At 48.8% G+C, this 16,486-nt stretch overlaps 3 protein-coding genes across 4 annotated transcripts in view; all 3 read right to left on the minus strand.

Moving 5' to 3' along the window:
- LOC310756702 (carnitine O-acetyltransferase-like) overlaps nt 1-16,486 on the minus strand; it is a 165,320-nt gene that overhangs the window by 89,203 nt on the left and 59,631 nt on the right. The window lies entirely within an intron of this gene.
- The window catches only part of LOC310756939 (uncharacterized protein), an 86,873-nt gene that overhangs the window by 54,680 nt on the left and 15,707 nt on the right, over nt 1-16,486 (minus strand). The window lies entirely within an intron of this gene.
- Nucleotides 1-16,486, minus strand: part of PRRT1 (proline rich transmembrane protein 1) — a 28,538-nt gene that overhangs the window by 6,192 nt on the left and 5,860 nt on the right. The window contains exons 2-3 of one of the 2 annotated variants that reach the window (XM_083602417.1): nt 4,742-5,154; nt 2,610-2,735 (exon numbers count right to left, since the gene is read on the minus strand). In XM_083602417.1, the coding sequence (XP_083458543.1) occupies nt 2,610-2,735; nt 4,742-5,154 (539 nt within the window). Of the gene's footprint in view, nt 1-2,609; nt 2,787-4,741; nt 5,155-16,486 lie in introns of both variants that reach the window. The other variant, XM_083602416.1, reaches the window with a different exon arrangement.

Genomic DNA, 16,486 nt, shown 5'->3' on the forward strand with positions numbered 1-16,486 from the left:
GCGGGAAGGCAGGCAGGCAGAGATGGACTCGGCACCTCAGCTGGAGGCAAGAAACCTCACACTCTTCCAGCTTGGTAAAATGGCTGCCAGCCTCCTCTCAAGCACGGGATTATTTCCAGAGCACAGAACGAAGTGACTGAGTACAAAATGTGTGCGCGTGTGGGAGGTGAGGGGTGCCAGCCAGACGTGAACAGGGAGTGCGCCGAGCATATGTTCCTGAGGAATTAAAACTGTTTCCTTTCCCCCCATTTTAACTGCTTGCATATTCCTCAAAATCTTCAGCACGTTTCTGCGGATGAAAAAGGGTGGCTTACCGCTCACAACATGGGACAGGATTTACCGTTGTGACAAGATTAAGACCTTCAACAGCAACGGTGTCGGTTGCCACCCTATTCAAACCCATTGACTGCATTACCCAGCAGGGTTTCGTGACAGCCGTGATCATCGCGACCATGGGTCCCCAGATGTCGTTGAACTACAACTCCCATCAATCCTGACCATTGGCTAAGCTGCCAAGGAATGATGAGGGTTGTAGACTGTAGACTGTTTGACAGTGGAACGGTCTACCTCAGAAGGTGGTGGACTCTCCTTCACTGGAGGTTGTTAAATTATGGTTACCAGACGTCCCCTTTTCCCGGGGACAGTCCCTGAATTTACAAATCTGTCCCTGGACAAAATCCGTCACTGGAATGTCCCCGGATTTCATTTAATGTCCCTGGATTTATATTTTAAGATTTATTAGTAGGGAATGAATGTTGCGTGATTGGTTCAACGGCACAAAACACATCATATGGGGCTTCTGGAGAGGCAGTAGCTATGGGCCTCATCAAACCTAAATCCGGCCCTGGTGACAGCCCTTGAGATACTTGAAGATGATAGGATATCTTCTCTCAGTCTCCTCTTTTCCAGGCTAAACATACCTAGCTCCTTCAACCATTCCTCATCAGGCTTGGTTTCCAGACCCTTTATTATCTTAGTTGCACACCTTCCAGCTCGTCAACATCCTTCTTAAACTGTGGTGCCTAGAATTGGATGCAGTATTCCAGGTGTAATCTGACCAAGGCAGAACAGAGTGGGACTATTACTTCCCTTGATCTGAACACTATACCTCCGTTGATGCAGCCTAGAATAGCATTAGGTTTTTGCTTTTGTTTGCTAATGCAAATCCGCCCCCAACAGAAATAGCAAATACATTTTAAATTAAGACTGAAACCCTAACAAAGTGGACACTTGTGGTAAAGACCCATTTACCCTGCTGAGAAAGCCTGTTGGAACAGGAATGTTACGTCTTCCATGGTATCGGAAGAATGCAGATAGTAAGTGTTGGTTGTATCTTTGCAGGCACAGGAATTATGTCTCTCATGGTGCCCAGAGAAAATGCCCGGAGACTGGCGGCAGCCTTAATGGGGGATAATAGAGAAAAGGAGGGCCTGGATTCGAAGCTCATAAGAATGATCAGTGTACCCCCAGCGGTATGGGGAGAAGGCCCCCCTCCAGGAATGGCAAGAAATAATCATACCAAGGTTTGGGCTGCCAAGAGCAATAGGGAGCGATAATGGCCCAGCCTTCATACACCACGTCGACCAGGGGGTGAGCCAAGCTCTACGGATTAATTGGAAATTGCATACAGCTTGGAGGCCCCAGAGCTCAGGGAAGGTTGAAAGAATGAATCAAACCTTGAAGAACCAACTTGCCAAACTGACTCAAGAAACCGGAACATCGTGGCCAGACATGCTCCCAATTGCACTCTTTCGGGTCCGATGTGCCCCTAACAAGAGAACTGGGCTCGCACCATACAAAGTGATGTATGGACGTCCACCCCCGTTTGAGTTGCCCATGGCCCATTGGGGATAAAATAACACAGGCTCAGATACAGTCTCTTTCACATGTTTTCTCTTCTCTTAACAGGTGGGCCCTCCAGAGGACACCGTGCAGCCTTGCAGAGCCAGTTCACCCCTATTGTTATGTACTGAAGTTCTCACCCTGGGCCAGCAGGGGGATACTGTAGATAGTTTTTACTCAGGTTCACATATGCAAATAAGGGATCGAAAGTGACGTTCAGTGATTGGATAGTTACAGTAAGTGGTTACAGTTACGTTGTACTGCAGCTCTATATAAGCAGGCTGGCTGAACCCTTCAGTTCAGTTCTGTTCTGGCCTGTGAATAAACAAGAGCTGTTTGAAGAATCGCTGTGTCGTCTGATATGTTCACCCACAACTTAACACCTATAGTCCGGGTGATTCTGTCTGGGTGAAGGAGTGGAATGCTACCGCGAAGGCTTTCCCACAGAACAAAGCCAACCCCACCAAAAGCCCTACTCTGAGTTACTGCGTAGCAGGTTTCTGAGATCTTTGCAGGAGAAGCTCTCCTATAGACTGCACCAATCTGGGTTTATAAGGGATAAGGCAGTCCCTCCAGTAACCTGGTCCTGAGCTGAACAGGGCCTTATACGGATAGCTCAGTCGGTAGAGCATAAGACTCATGATCCCAGGGCTGTGAGTTCGAGCCCCGAAAGATTCCTGCATTCCAGGAAGTTGGACTAGGGCTCCTTCCAAGCCTACAGTTCTATCATTCTTGTACCTCCCCTCTTCTCTTCCTCAGCTGCTCACCTGCACGGCCTTGATGATAGCAATGATCCCCGTGGGCCAGAAGCAGCAGATGGTGGTGAGGACCGCGATGGGAAGGTAATCGTGGGGCGGGCGCCTCGGTTCCAGGATGGCGATGCCAGGGGTCATCTGTGTAGGGGACAGAGATGGTGGAGGAGGAGGGTTGGCCTGAGGGTAGGCCTGCAAGCAAGAGGGGAGAAAAGCCGGTGTCACGGGAGGAAGGAATCCCCATTTTGCTTCTCTCCAGAAGTGTCAAAGGTGGCCTAAAGCATTCAGGTGGATTTCATATTGTAAACCCCTCGCAAAGCATTGTTTGTTGTTTAGTCGTTTAGTCGTGTCCGCCTCTTCATGACCCCGAGGACCAGAGCACGCCAGGCACTCCTGTCTTCCACTGCCTCCCGCAGTTTGGTCAAACTCATGCTGGTAGCTTCGAGAACACTGTCCAACCATCTCTTCCTCTGTCGTCCCCTTCCCCTTGTGCCCTCAATCTTTCCCAACATCACGGAGTCTTCTCTTCTCATAAGGTGGCCAAAGTATTGGAACCTCAGCTTCAGGATCTGTCCTTCCAGTGAGCACTCAGGGCTGATTTCCTTCAGAATGGAGAGGTTTGATCTTCTTGCAGTCCATGGGACTCTTGAGAGTCTCCTCCAACACCATAATTCAAAAGCATTGTTTCTTCGGTGATCAGCCTTCTTTATGGTCCAGCTCTCACTTCCATACATCACTACTGGGAAAACCATAGCTTTAACTATGGAAACCATAGGCCCGGCCTAATTGCTGTTTGTAACGCACCAGGCACATGAATGGCATAATATATGTGAATAAACACTTCCAGGATTGTACCACTCTGGGATGCCGGTGGGAGACCGGGTTCTAGGGATGGGGAAGAATCTAGATTCACTTAAGTTTCTTAGATATTCACTTATGTTTTTAGATGTGACAAAACTGCAGGAGGCAGTGGAAGACAGGAGTGCCTGGTGAGCTCTGGTCCATGGGGTCACGAAGAGTCGGACACGACTAAACGACTAAACAACCACAAATGCCACCCAGAGTGGCTGGGGAATCCCAGCCAGATGGGCAGGTTATAAATAAAATCATAATCATAATCATAATCATAATTTAAAAGGCAAACCTGTCAAAAACCCCACTTTCCAGAACAACACACAGACTGAAACACAGCCACCTTTCAAACTTTGCTCCAGATTTTTGCAGTGCAGTCCTCCAGCCAGATAGCGTGCACACAGATGCAGGTACTAGGTTAAAGTGTGCCTAAAAATGCATAAATTAATGACAATAGCATGCAAAAACTCATAATATAGGTGACTCCCCACCTGTTCTGGCACCCCACATATATAAGCGAAAATTGCGTAAGTGGGGAGCACCCTCTAAATGCCCTCTCTGCCGCTCTCTCTCCAATCCAGATCAGAAATACTGTAGCAAAACTAGCCACAACTGGAATTGAAGCAGGAGGCAGGAGCATAGCTGTCAACTTTCCCCTTTTTTAAAGGGAAATTCCCTTATTCCGAATAGGATTCCTCGCAAGAAAAGGGAAAAGTTGACAGCTGTGGGCAGGAGAATGCGAGGGAAATTGGAGGCTGTGGCTGCTGCGCTGCCCCGCATTTCAGCTGTTAGGGGGGAAGGCTGAGCAGCCTAAGCAAAGCCCTGCTGTGCATCCAGCCTCTTCTCTGCCCTCACTGATGTCCCCTTTGGGCTCTGGGAAGGGTCTCTTCACGGGCCACAAGAACTCTCCAGCTCTCTCTCTCCATTTCCAGGTATGAATTAAATCATTTACGTATTTTTTGCTCTGTAAGACTCACTTTTTCCCTCCTAAAAAGTAAGGGGAAATGTGTGTGCGTCTTATGGAGCGAATGCAGGCTGCGCAGCTATCCCAGAAGCCAGAACAGCAAGAGGGATTGCTGCTTTCATTGCACAGCTGTTCTGGCTTCTGGGATTCAGAATTTTTTTTTTTCTTGTTTTCCTCCTCCAAAAACTAGGTGCGTTTTATGGTCTGGTGCGTCTTATAGAGCGAAAAATACAGTAATTGTTTCCTAGCGCCGCACATATACGCAGTTGCATGCAAGCTGATCATACCCATAAGAAGCACTGCAAATTGCCCACCACCATAAACAACTCACCGCCCCTACTGGGTAGACCGGAAGGTATGCCGTGCACGGCTGCAGCTGGACAGGGTATCCCGGGTGCATATAGCCTCCAATCGGTAGGGTCCCGACTGGTGGATGAGTCTGCACGACGTACCCCTGAGGGGCTCCATTGAACTGAGTTTCCTGCATGTAGGGATCCGGGGGGAGGCGTGGCAGGGTGGCGGAATGGTGGCGTGGCGGGCGCGGCAGGGTGGCTGATGTTGGGGGAGGGCGTGGCAGGGTAGCAGCCCCTCCAAGCCGGGGCAATGTGGCAGTGCCTGAGTGGACGGTCGTGGCAGGGGGGTCGCTGTAGCCGGGGATGGGGGCATCTTGCGGGGGTGGAGGAGGCGGCTGCAAAGGGGCGTTGTAGGGAGGAGGAGAGGTGTGGGGGGCGGAGTCGGGGAGTCCTAAGGAGGAAGGAAAAGACAACATGGGGGGGGGGACCACAAAGAAAAGATGTTAAAGGAGCATCAATATACACCCAGCAGCACAGCATAATTTGAATCATTGGACTTAGCTGGTAAGGGATTGCCCCAAAACAATAACAACAACCCCCAAACAGGACTACTTGTGTCTTTTCCTTTTCCACGAAACCTCCATTTCGGCAACCAAACAAAGGCACATTCATTGAATGTATCCAGCAACATTGTCTTGAATTCAAATCTCGTCCAGTAATGTGCTTGCAATCCGTCTGAGCTTCGTGTTGCCTCCAAATCTGATACACAGTCTCCCCGTTCTGGCATTCAGATGACTGGTGAAAACAGCTTTTGGAACAAACGTACCAGACCTATGTAATGCTTTTCTCTTAGCTCAAATAAGTTCTAACGCTGGTGGAATGCCCTTTCGATGGAAGCCCAGCTAAACATCAAAGCACTCATCAGAGAGATGCAATGTGACTGCATCTTACCAGGCTGATGTACAAGGGGCACACCATGCTGTCATATTGAACAAAGCCCACAAATGAAGGTTCACAGTCTGTATTTTGCCAGAAGGACCCAAGCTTTAGGTTTGCACAATTAAGGGCTCCTCCAGATGTCCCTTTTTTCCAATAAGCATTCCTCATGGTTTGTGCTCATATTATTGGGGCGTTATACACAGCCGCCCTTTCAATATCATTTGCACCTGCAAAAGCTTTGGGGTGCTTTGCTTGCAGTAAGTCAATGATATAGTACCATTGGGGAAGTACGGCAGAACTGCAGGATGGCATACCTGCCAAGTGTCCTGGGGAAAAACAGGATATCCTGGTTTTTTCTTGTGAGATTGTGGCGGCCATTTTGGGTGCTGTGCTATCGCGCTGCGCTGTCACCCCCCAAAAAACACTTGGGGGGCAAGAGCAAGTCATGGGTCATATGACTCATGTGGGAGTGCGTCCCGGAAGATTAACATCCCAGTTTTGGGTGGACTGTCCAGCATAAATCCACCACTAACATATTATTATTGCATCGATTGCAAGCACTAGTCAGGAGGGGCCTTTTTGCAGTCTAGAAAGTGACAGAGAAAGACATTGCATAATGTGGGATGAATGAATGACTATAACTAGCAGTAAGATGTAGGAACGCCCTGCAGGTCTATCAGGATGAATGCTCCTTGCCATATAACCACCGTGTAAACAAATAAGAATGAAGGCTTTCGAAAGACTGGATCTAGACCAGACTTCCTCAAACTCGGCCCTCCAGATGTTTTGAGACTACAGTTCCCATCATCCCTGACCACTGGTCCTGCTAGCTAGGGATCATGGGAGTTGTAGGCCAAAAACATATTGAGGGCCAAGTTTGAGGAAATCTAATCTAGACTAACAATCATGTAAGCTTTGAACAGGCAAATTAGGATGGATGCTGAATAAGCAGGTTGCCTGGGGGAGCCCTTTGTTCCAGCATTAGCTAACTAATTTCGTTTCTCTGCCTTTCCCTAAGCTGTGTCTTTTCTGTGTGTCTTTTCAGTTTGCAAGCCTGAGGGCAGGGCCTCTGTCTCACACTTTAATCAATGCGAGTTGTTTTTTTGGAGATCACAGTTGTCTGAAAAGCGAGGTGGATCGATGGAGAATGACTGTAGCATGGAACCGGTGAAAAGGAGGCAGGCAGTGGAGAGTGTATGTCAGGGACCCTGAGGAAACTGAATTACAAATGTCTTTGGCCTGAGGCAGGGAACTAGCCTAATGTGCTGCCTCGACAGGCCCGGCTTGAGTGTTTGCCGCTTCCTCCTGAAAAGGCAGCCAGTTGCCGCCATTTTGTTCAGCCTTCCATGCACCCTACCCCCACGTGCCCAAAGGGCTGTTCTTAGGTTTTCCCAGCTGAGCCACACAACCTTGGTCAGCAGAACAGCCTTTTACAAGCAGGTGCTTTCTGGAAGCTTTGGACCAAAGCTGGGGCTGATGGAATTCATAGGCTGAACAACCTGAAAGGAACCGAGACTGGTGAAGGCTGTCCCAGGCCCACCAAGACATGTCAACAAGAAGTAGCAAGCAGGCATAGCAGCTGTCCTGGTCACTGGTTCAGGGGTCTGCTGCTCAATGGTCCACTAAGACTGCAGTGCCTGAGGCTCACATGAACATGGAGTTGCCCTGTATGACAGGAATGGAAGAACTGTAGCCCTCCTGAAGTAGTGGACTCTAACTCCCATCCTCCCTGTTCATTCGCCTTTCTTACTGGGGCCAATGGGAGCTGTACTCCAACAATACTGGAACATACCCAGCAAGTGTCCTGGAAAAACTGGGAACATCCCATTTTTTTATTGCAAGAGAACGGTGGCCATTTTGGTCGCCATGATTTTCCCCAAAATAAAAGGCTCCCCCCGGGCTATAATCTTGTGTGGCGCCCCAAAACATGTGTTTTGGGCACCGTGCCCCTCGCAAAAGTGTCTTTTTCCAGGGAAATTTGTGGTGCAAAATCATGCAAGATCATAGAATCCAAAATAGCTGCCATTCTATTGTGATAAAAAAAAATGGAAGATGGGGTCCGGGAAGATTGCATCCCATATTTTGCCGTCGCTGTGTTGGAGGGTATGCTGGGACACCCCCACCTTATAGGAACATAGGAAGCTGCCTTATATCGATTCAGACTCAGCTCAGTCCTGTCTACACACCAGGGGTTCCCAAACTGGTCTGTGGACCTCCACTGCTCCTCAAGGTGTCCCGTGGCATATCTGCGTCGAACATAAAAAAAAATTTTTAATCCTGTTTTTATTTCTCCTTTTATTTCTTACATCCATGGACTGCAAATGGTAATGCAAGAAATAAAAGAAGCAATAAAAAGACAATTAGGAACTATGCCGCCTCTAGCACAGCGCATTGCAATTGTTACAACAGGCAGAACAAATAGTTAAGTGGTCCAGGAAGACCCTCAGCTATTTTCAAGTGGTCTGTAGACAGGGAAAGTGTTTGGCAACCACTAGCGGCAGCTCTCCATGGCTTCATAAGGGCCTAGGAAGAGCCAGCAGCCCATTTAGTCCAGAAACCTGTTCTCACAGTGGCCAACCAGATGCCTGTAGCCAGTCGCCATGGAGATAGCCTTATCCTCTATGAATTTGTCCAGACAGTGAGCCTTTTCTAATCCTGCTTGGAGATGCTAGGGACTGAAGCTGAGGCCTGGCCTTCTGCATGCAAACAGAAGCCCTGCCACTGAGCTGTGGCCCTTCTGCGCATGAGTTCGGTGCGCCTCATGATAAGGCCTCAGAATAACTCTCTTCCAAAAGGCAATATGAAACCTCTGGACGGGCCAGGCCTGGTATAAAAGTTAGGAGCCTGACTGTTGAACTTTAAGGTTTCAGCATCCACAGTGCTGGCAGCTCAACCCTTCTTGGCTGCAGCTGTGGAGCCCATTGTCCTTCTGTGCCTGGAGAGCCCACTCTTCAACACTTGCAGCCTGGCCCTGGCCCCAAAAACATGTGGGATTTGTCAACAGCCGCCTGGTATCAGCGCTCTGCCTCGCCCGCCCGCCCCGGCAGTGATCCTGAAGGAGACAACTGTCCTAGCTGCACAAAGAGCCATTGTTTGCCTAACATTCCCCACGGCTGTTTATTCCAGAGTCAAGCCAGGCAGGGCAAGGCAAACCACCTCAGGCAGCGTATTCAAGGGTGGTAGCTTCTCCAACCCTTCCTCCTCAGTGCCGAGGCCACTTTCCTCCATTGGAGATCAGAGCGACATGTTCCACAGGCCTTCCATGCACCCACTAAACAGCACTATTGCTCTCAAGTGCGCTGGATAATGCTATCTAATGGCCTGCATGCGTGCACGCGGGCGCACACACACACACACACACACACACACACACATCCTGGGAACTGTAGTCTGTTAAGGCTGCTGGGATTGTAGCTAGGCCTACTACAGTTTCTACGATTATTTGAGGGGTGCGTGGTCTAAATGCATGGTGTATATGCAGTCCAATTGCCGGCACTGAACTGCCAGTCAGCTTCTGTCCAAGCAATGTGGGTGAGATGTGCAGGAGGGCAGTTTTATCCTTTGCCTCAGGCAGCAAATTGTCTTGGGCTGGCTCAGAATCCAGGCCAAGGGGAGAGAAACAGGGATGCCCAGCCATGTGGTGTGTGGCCTACGGGCTCCCTCATGATAACAGCCTTTTTCTCTGGCGCAGACAAGAAGGGAGCACTCATCCCCTGACCAGCGAGAGACTCAACAGCGAGGACACACCATTTCGGACACACCGTTTCAGAGCTCAGGAGCGGGGAAGGGATTTTGTGGGACAAGGTGTCGGGAAGGGCTTGTACCACGTGGAACAGCCGACGCTTGCTGGGTACTGTCACAAAAGTCGGGTGCCTCTGTCTCTCTCTGCCGAGCGGTGGCAAAAGCTCACGGGGTTCCAGGCATCCCCACAGGAGAGAGTGGAAGACATGATGGAGACTGTCATAAGTTTAAGAAATATGGTGTACAGTGGTACCTTGGTTTACAAACTTAATTCGTTCCGGAGGTCCGTTTTAACCTGAAGCTCTTCTTAACCTGAGACACGATTTTGCTAATGGGGCCTCCCGCTGCGCCACGATTTCTGTTCTTATCCTGGGGCAAAGTTCTCAACCCAAGGTACTACTTCTAGGTTAGTGGAGTTTGTAACCCGAAGTGTTTGTAACCCGAGGCGTTTGTAACCTGAGGTACCACTGTATCCGCCTATTTACACCTTCAGTTTGCATGGAGGGAGTCCTTATCTTACTATCATGGCTCTTTCAAGAGAGCATCCCTAGAGTCCAAGACATCTCTCCCAGTCAGCTCTGCAGCCAGCCTGCCCAAAGATTGGTCCCAGCCTTCTTTCCTTCTTCTACCCAGCAACATTGGCTACGACACTCCCTTTCCCTGTCACCTCAAACGTACAGTGACCCCAGGCAATCTTCCAAACCCCTGTCTCTGTCCATTGCCAATGGCCCTCAAAGGCCCTCAATTGTTTCTTAATGGCCCTAGCTCAGCCGGGTCCTTTTACATAGGCTAACCCAGGAATTCCTATGCAGCTGGTATTTCTCCCTTCACATCCTAAATACAGTGGTACCTCGGGTAACATACGCTTCAGGTTACATATGCTTCAGGTTACAGACTCCGCTAACCCAGAAATAGTGCTTCAGGTTAAGAACTTTGCTTCAGGATGAGAACAGAAATTGTGCTCCAGCAGTGCGGCAGCAGCAGGAGGCCCCATTAGCTAAAGTGGTGCTTCAGGTTAAGAACAGTTTCAGGTTAAGTACGGACCTCCGGAACGAATTAAGTACTTAACCCGAGGTACCACTGTATGCAAAATCCTACCATTTATTAATTTATAGGTTTTAGCCTCACCCGCTGAAAAAACCCCTATAACAATACATTCCCAATTAAATTGCAAATGAGCAACGTGAGCACTCATTGTGACTTTTCATTATCGCGGTCTCGCAGCATGGTGTGGTTGCCATTAGAGCGGGGGAAGGGTGTGTGTCGCAGGGTCTAACCCTTCAGGTGCTGCTGGACTCCAGCTCCCATCAGGCCTCAGCCAGCATGGCCAATGGGCAGGCATGGTGGCAGTTGTAGTCCAGCGACATCTAAAGGGCCCACAGGTTCTCAATCTCTATGTTAGGGGGTCAGATTAAAACTGGGGAGGCCTATGTTCAAATTCCTAAGCTAACAAGGTGACTTGGGGCCAATTACTATCCCTCAGCCTAAGATAACCTCACAAGGTTGTCACAGGGATAAAACTGCAGAAAGTTATTGACGTATAAATCTAAGAATGATATGGGCGCCAGAGGAGCCCATCCCCTGAGTCTGCATGTGACTAAGGCATAGCTGTCAACCGTCCCTCATTTGGCGGGAAACTCCCTTATCCCAGCGCTGTGTCCCGCTGCTGTCCCGGATTGATGATGTCCCTTAAATCCCGCGTTTCATGCTCGGGAGGGAAGCAGCGGCTCGGGGTCCTCCACCACAAGAGAGAGCGCACGCACGAGCTGCCGCGTCTCCGTCTCTCCCTTTTCCCCCTCAGGGGCGCGTCATGAGGAGTCGGGTGGCGACGGGCGGACAGGCAGCCCCTCTCTTGCAAGACTTCCGCCGCACTGCCAGGGGAAGCCGGAGGCGGCTGAGGAGGCGGTCTGAGGGAGGAGGAAGAGGAGGGGATGGGGAGGGACGCAGAAGGGCGGCACTTCAGTGGCTGTGGCACCGCCGCAACCGCCTCATGCCGGGCTCGCAGGCGGCATGGGCAAGAATCTCTCTCCCTCCCTCTCGGGCGGGGAAGGGCCGATGGAACTCATAAGCTAAGCAAAATCCCTTATTTTGGCTGCTGATCCCTTATTTTCGAGGCTGCTGGTCCCTTATTTTCAAATGTGTAAGCTGACACCTATGGACTAAGGGTGTGCTTTCTGACTGAAAGGAGGCAAGGCCCAGCACGGCGACGCATGCAGAGATGCAGCAAGCAGCCTCCCCTGAGAGTCAGCGTGCCTCTATCAGGAAGAGTTGGATGATGAGTTCACATCCCATGCAGAGATGCTGCAGGAATGCCCAGCTGCGGCACAGGCTGATTGGAAAGAAGCAAAACTGGAGCAACAAATCACACAAAGACTCAGCAGGGTCTGTGGGTGGGTACTTTGGTCCTGCAAGAACCTACAATTACATCCCTCCAACATGTTCGCTGTTCCTCTGGCAGCACACTAATGTGTTCCAGCCCACAGTTCCTGGCCTGAATTCTCCCCGTGCTCTCGGGCGAGGTGGCTCCTCGCGGTCATATCAAGCCCAGTAAATTACCTGAGCCCCTAAATGCACGGCAATCTCTCCCTTACCTCTTTCCCCTTGATCGAAAAGGAACCCTGCTGCAGGCCCGTGCTAAGAGTCCTGCCAGGGAGCCGTATAGAACCCTGTGCAAGAAGCAAGTAAGTTACCAACATCTACACAGGGCCTAAATCCACGCTCTGTCACCTGCTTCGCCCGAAAGGAGCAGGGAGATGGGCCAACGAGGTGAAAATAGGATAGTGGCATTGAGGCAGGGCCGTCCCTTCTGTTAGGCAGGGGGCAGATACTGGGAGTGGGGGTTGCAGTGGCAGCCCCTGTGGCCATTGCTCCTGAGCACTGCAGCCAGACTGACCTGTGGCACCAGCTCCGTGCCACATTAGAGTGACATATTGATTACATTTACAGTGGTACCTCGGGTTACATACGCTTCAGGTTACATACGCTTCAGGTTACAGAGTGCTAACCCAGAAATATTACCTCGGGTTAAGAACTTTGCTTCAGGATAAGAACAGAAATCGTGAAGCAGCGGCACGGCAGCAGCAGGAGGCCCCATTAGCTAAAGTGGTGCTTCAGGTTAAGAACAGTTTCAGGTTAAGAACAGACCTCCGGAACGAATTACCGTATTTTTCGCTCTATAACATGCACCCGACCATAACACGCACGTAGTTTTTAGAGGAGGAAAATCCGTAGGCATGCCACCCGTAGGCATTCCCTCCATAACACGCACAGACATTTTCCCTTACTTTTTAGGAGGAAAAAAGGGAATGTTATGGTGCAAAAAATACGGTAAGTACTTAACCCAAGGTACCACTGGATATCTCCAACTCAAGGGGAAAAACATGGTTCTCTTCCTCCGCATTTTATCCTTGAGGCTGAGAGATTCTGACTGGCTCTTATGATTAACCCAGTGAGTTTCATGGCTGAGCAAAGCAGAGGTTTGGACCCTGGTCCCAGGCCCTTGCCTGACACTCTAAAAATTACACCACCCCTGGCTCTCACTAATCCTTTGTTGTTTTCTCATTATTATTACTATTGTTATTATTAGTTATTAAACTTATTTGTGGCTCTTTCCAGAGCGCTGGCTGCATTAACTTTGCTTGCCACATATATATGAGTGTGTGTCTGTCAGTATGATATGATCACTCTGTATTGTTAGATTTTAGGATGGAGTGCTGTGCTGCCTACGTTCCCTTCAGTTTGTATATTCCATTTTTTGCCCACCAGCTCACTACTTTGTGTCAAGCTCAGCTTATTTCCTGACTAACAGCACCATTTACTCAGCTGCACCTAAAGTATTCCACGGCACAGTTTCCCCTTAATGAGGAGGTTAATCTGATTCAGCTTAATATAGCAAACAGGGGACCTTAATCGTGCCTTCAACGCGCATTTATGCTTCCGTTGATCACAACGGCAACTTGCTCTTCAGCACAATAATGTCGCTTCCGGTGCCTTTGAGGATTAATCTGGCTCATTGCCTGCTATTTTATGGGTGTTCTGGCACACCTTTGTCGACATGTTAAATTCTAATGTGCTTTTAAAAGGGTATTATCTGGCACTGACAACCTTGGCCCAATAACTTTTTAAAAAGCAACAACAACGCACCCCTCATTGGCTTAGAAAGGAAAATTGCAATTAGAAACTAAAAGGAATTTTAGGCACCCTCCTTTAAAAAGGGGGGGGGAGAGAATATGATGTTGTCACCATTCTTGTTCTCTTTGACAGAAACATAAAATCATGACTGACAGTCTTCCTGTTTCAGTCCATATGTGTGATACTTGCTGCAGCCTGTGGCCTTGAAATCTTATTTGCAGCACATGTTCTAAGAGCATTTTATTCAGAAACTAGCACCACTGAAAATCAGTGAGAACTTTATAAGGAAGGGCTTGTGTTGAGCTGTTCCGGAAGCTCTGCAAACACCATCTTGGTAGTCGGTATATCCCCATGATTACGGTAAATGGTAGTTGTTGTAGCTTTTATATCAGCTAATCGGCTTGCTTTATCCTTATCTGGGGGCTTGAGGTGCTGGGCTCTGTGCCCAGAAAGGGGCGCTATCTGTAAGATTTGGGTATTTGCCACCTATGCCCTCATCTGCTCAGGTGAAGCGATGAGAAGTACCTGGCCAAAATGACATATGCTGCTTTGTGTATAAAGAATGTACGGTATGAATGTTTGCTTGGGCACGGACAAGCCATCCCCTTGTCTGCCCCACATCTATAATATGTGTCTGCCCCACATCTATAAAAGCTGAGGGACTTGGCAGGCTGCTTTGCTATTAAAGAACGTCTAGGCCTTTCTTTAATAAAGCACTAGAACTGATCATTCTGATACATTCCCCCCCCATACAATTTTTTTTTGTTTTTTCCATATTACCTCACAATATAAATAAACCAAAGCCATCACCACATCCTCCCCATCCCCCCATCTATCCATCAATCAAACCTAATATTCTTTTGTCCCTCCCCCCCACTCGATTTCCTCTACATTCTGAGATTACATTTATATTTGCATTTACAATCTTCTCAAATCTACTATATATTCTTATTATCTTTCCTTACTGATTTACCTTCCCTCAGATACTTTACATTTTAATCTAGGCATATCTTCTTCTTTTTTTTGAGCAATATTTTACCATATATTCATCAAAACATTCCCACTCCCTTTTTAATTTTTGATTCGATTGGTTTCTTCTTATAATAGCTGTTAATTTTGCCAGAGCTAAGTATTCATTTAGTTTACAAATCCATTCCTTCCTTAAGGGTAGAGTTTGTGACTTCCGCTTAGCAGCAATCACTAGCTGCTGTACTTGCATATAAGAAGATTCTGTCCCCCCCCCCATGGTATCTCTTCCCCAATCAATCCAAGGAGATATATCTCTGGTTTTTTTATTATTGATATTTCCAACATCTTCTTTAATTCTTCATGACACATTTGAGATCCTTCTTTGGTATCCCTGCACCCAAGCCCTCCTTTGGGCCTGAGGTTCAGAACAGAGCTGTAGTTCAGTAGCAGAGCATCTGATTTGAATGCAGAAGGCCCCAGATTCATCTCCAGGTGGGGCTGAGAGTGCCCCCCTTCTGAAACCCTAGAGAGCTGCTGCCAAACAGTGCAGGCAGTACTGAGATAGATGGGCCAATGGCGCAAGAGAGAAGAGAGGAAGATGATGACAATTGTGCAAGCGGAAATCTACTGAACACTTTGGCTAAAAACTCACTTCTGTTTCTAGACCCACCCAGCATTGACATGTGGCCCTCAGAGAGTTGGCCAGAAGGGAATTCGGCCCTCAGGCTGAGAAAAATCCCCCCCCCTGCCCTAGAAACCTAGGAACTACCAACAGAATGACAAACGAGATCTCCAGCAATTTGCTGCCCTATTTAACAGCATCCCAAAACCAGCCACCTGAGGCAGCTGCCTCACGTCGCTGAATCACAGGCTGGCCCTGCGGCCGCATCCACATCCCTAACCAGTCATTACGCTCTGGGTATTTTTGTCCAGCTGCCCTTTCCCTTCAAATAGCAGTTCTGCATTAAATTACGTTGGCGATGTGTTTGTTTGTTTGTTTGTTCCCCGCCCGCCCCCTCAAAGGCCACCCCTGGCATCTTTTAGAGAGGCGGTCCAAAAAGGAGGGCAGGTACACAACACATACCTACACACACCGACACACAATTGTACACTGACAGTTTTCGCGTGTGCTAAATATATATGATCCACTTTGGGGGTCATACAACTGCCCTCTCTACACACAGAGCACACAAAATAGATCTTTATTCATGCTCTCTCTCACACACACACATGCACACACCCTCTCCAAAGTAGGCCATCCCTCCAGAGGGTGAACAAATTCCCGTTATGGGTTTTTTAGGTCACTTTGTTTGTGCCTGCCTGCTATCTATTTATAGAGGGAGAAGGAAGAAGTGTCCTGGGGGGGGGGGGGAGAGAAATGGGGTGGGGGGGAAGGTTGTAAGATGAATGAGTGAGTGGATTACAAAAGGCACATGGAGAGGTTTGTTGGGATTCAGATGCCCGGTCTCGGCCCCCACACAACCTAGGCAGGTCATTTTCTCCCTCGGCATCAGTTACTGGCCTTTAAAACCGAGAGCATCCCTCTCCCAGGCAGGCTGGTTGTGATGGCGAGGATCATAGAATCATAGAGTTGGAAGAGACCACAAGGGCCATCGAGTCCAACCCCCTGCCAAGCAGGAAACACCATCAGAGCACTCCTGACATATGGTTGTCAAGCCTCTGCTTAAAGACCTCCAAAGAAGGAGACTCCACCACACTCCTTGGCAGCAAATTCCACTGTCGAACAGCTCTTACTGTCAGGAAGTTCTTCCTAATGTTTAGGTGGAATCTTCTTTCTTGTAGTTTGGATCCATTGCTCCGTGTCCGCTTCTCTGGAGCAGCAGAAAACAACCTTTCTCCCTCCTCTATGTGACATCCTTTTATATATTTGAACATGGCTATCATATCACCCCTTAACCTCCTCTTCTCCAGGCTAAACATGCCCAGCTCCCTTAAACTGGCTTGTAAGATTCCCAAAAATTCGTAAAGGTTAAATGGGCCAT

The sequence above is a fragment of the Podarcis filfolensis genome (genome assembly GCF_964270895.1).
Source record: "Podarcis filfolensis genome assembly, chromosome: 2".
Taxonomy (NCBI): domain Eukaryota; kingdom Metazoa; phylum Chordata; class Lepidosauria; order Squamata; family Lacertidae; genus Podarcis; species Podarcis filfolensis.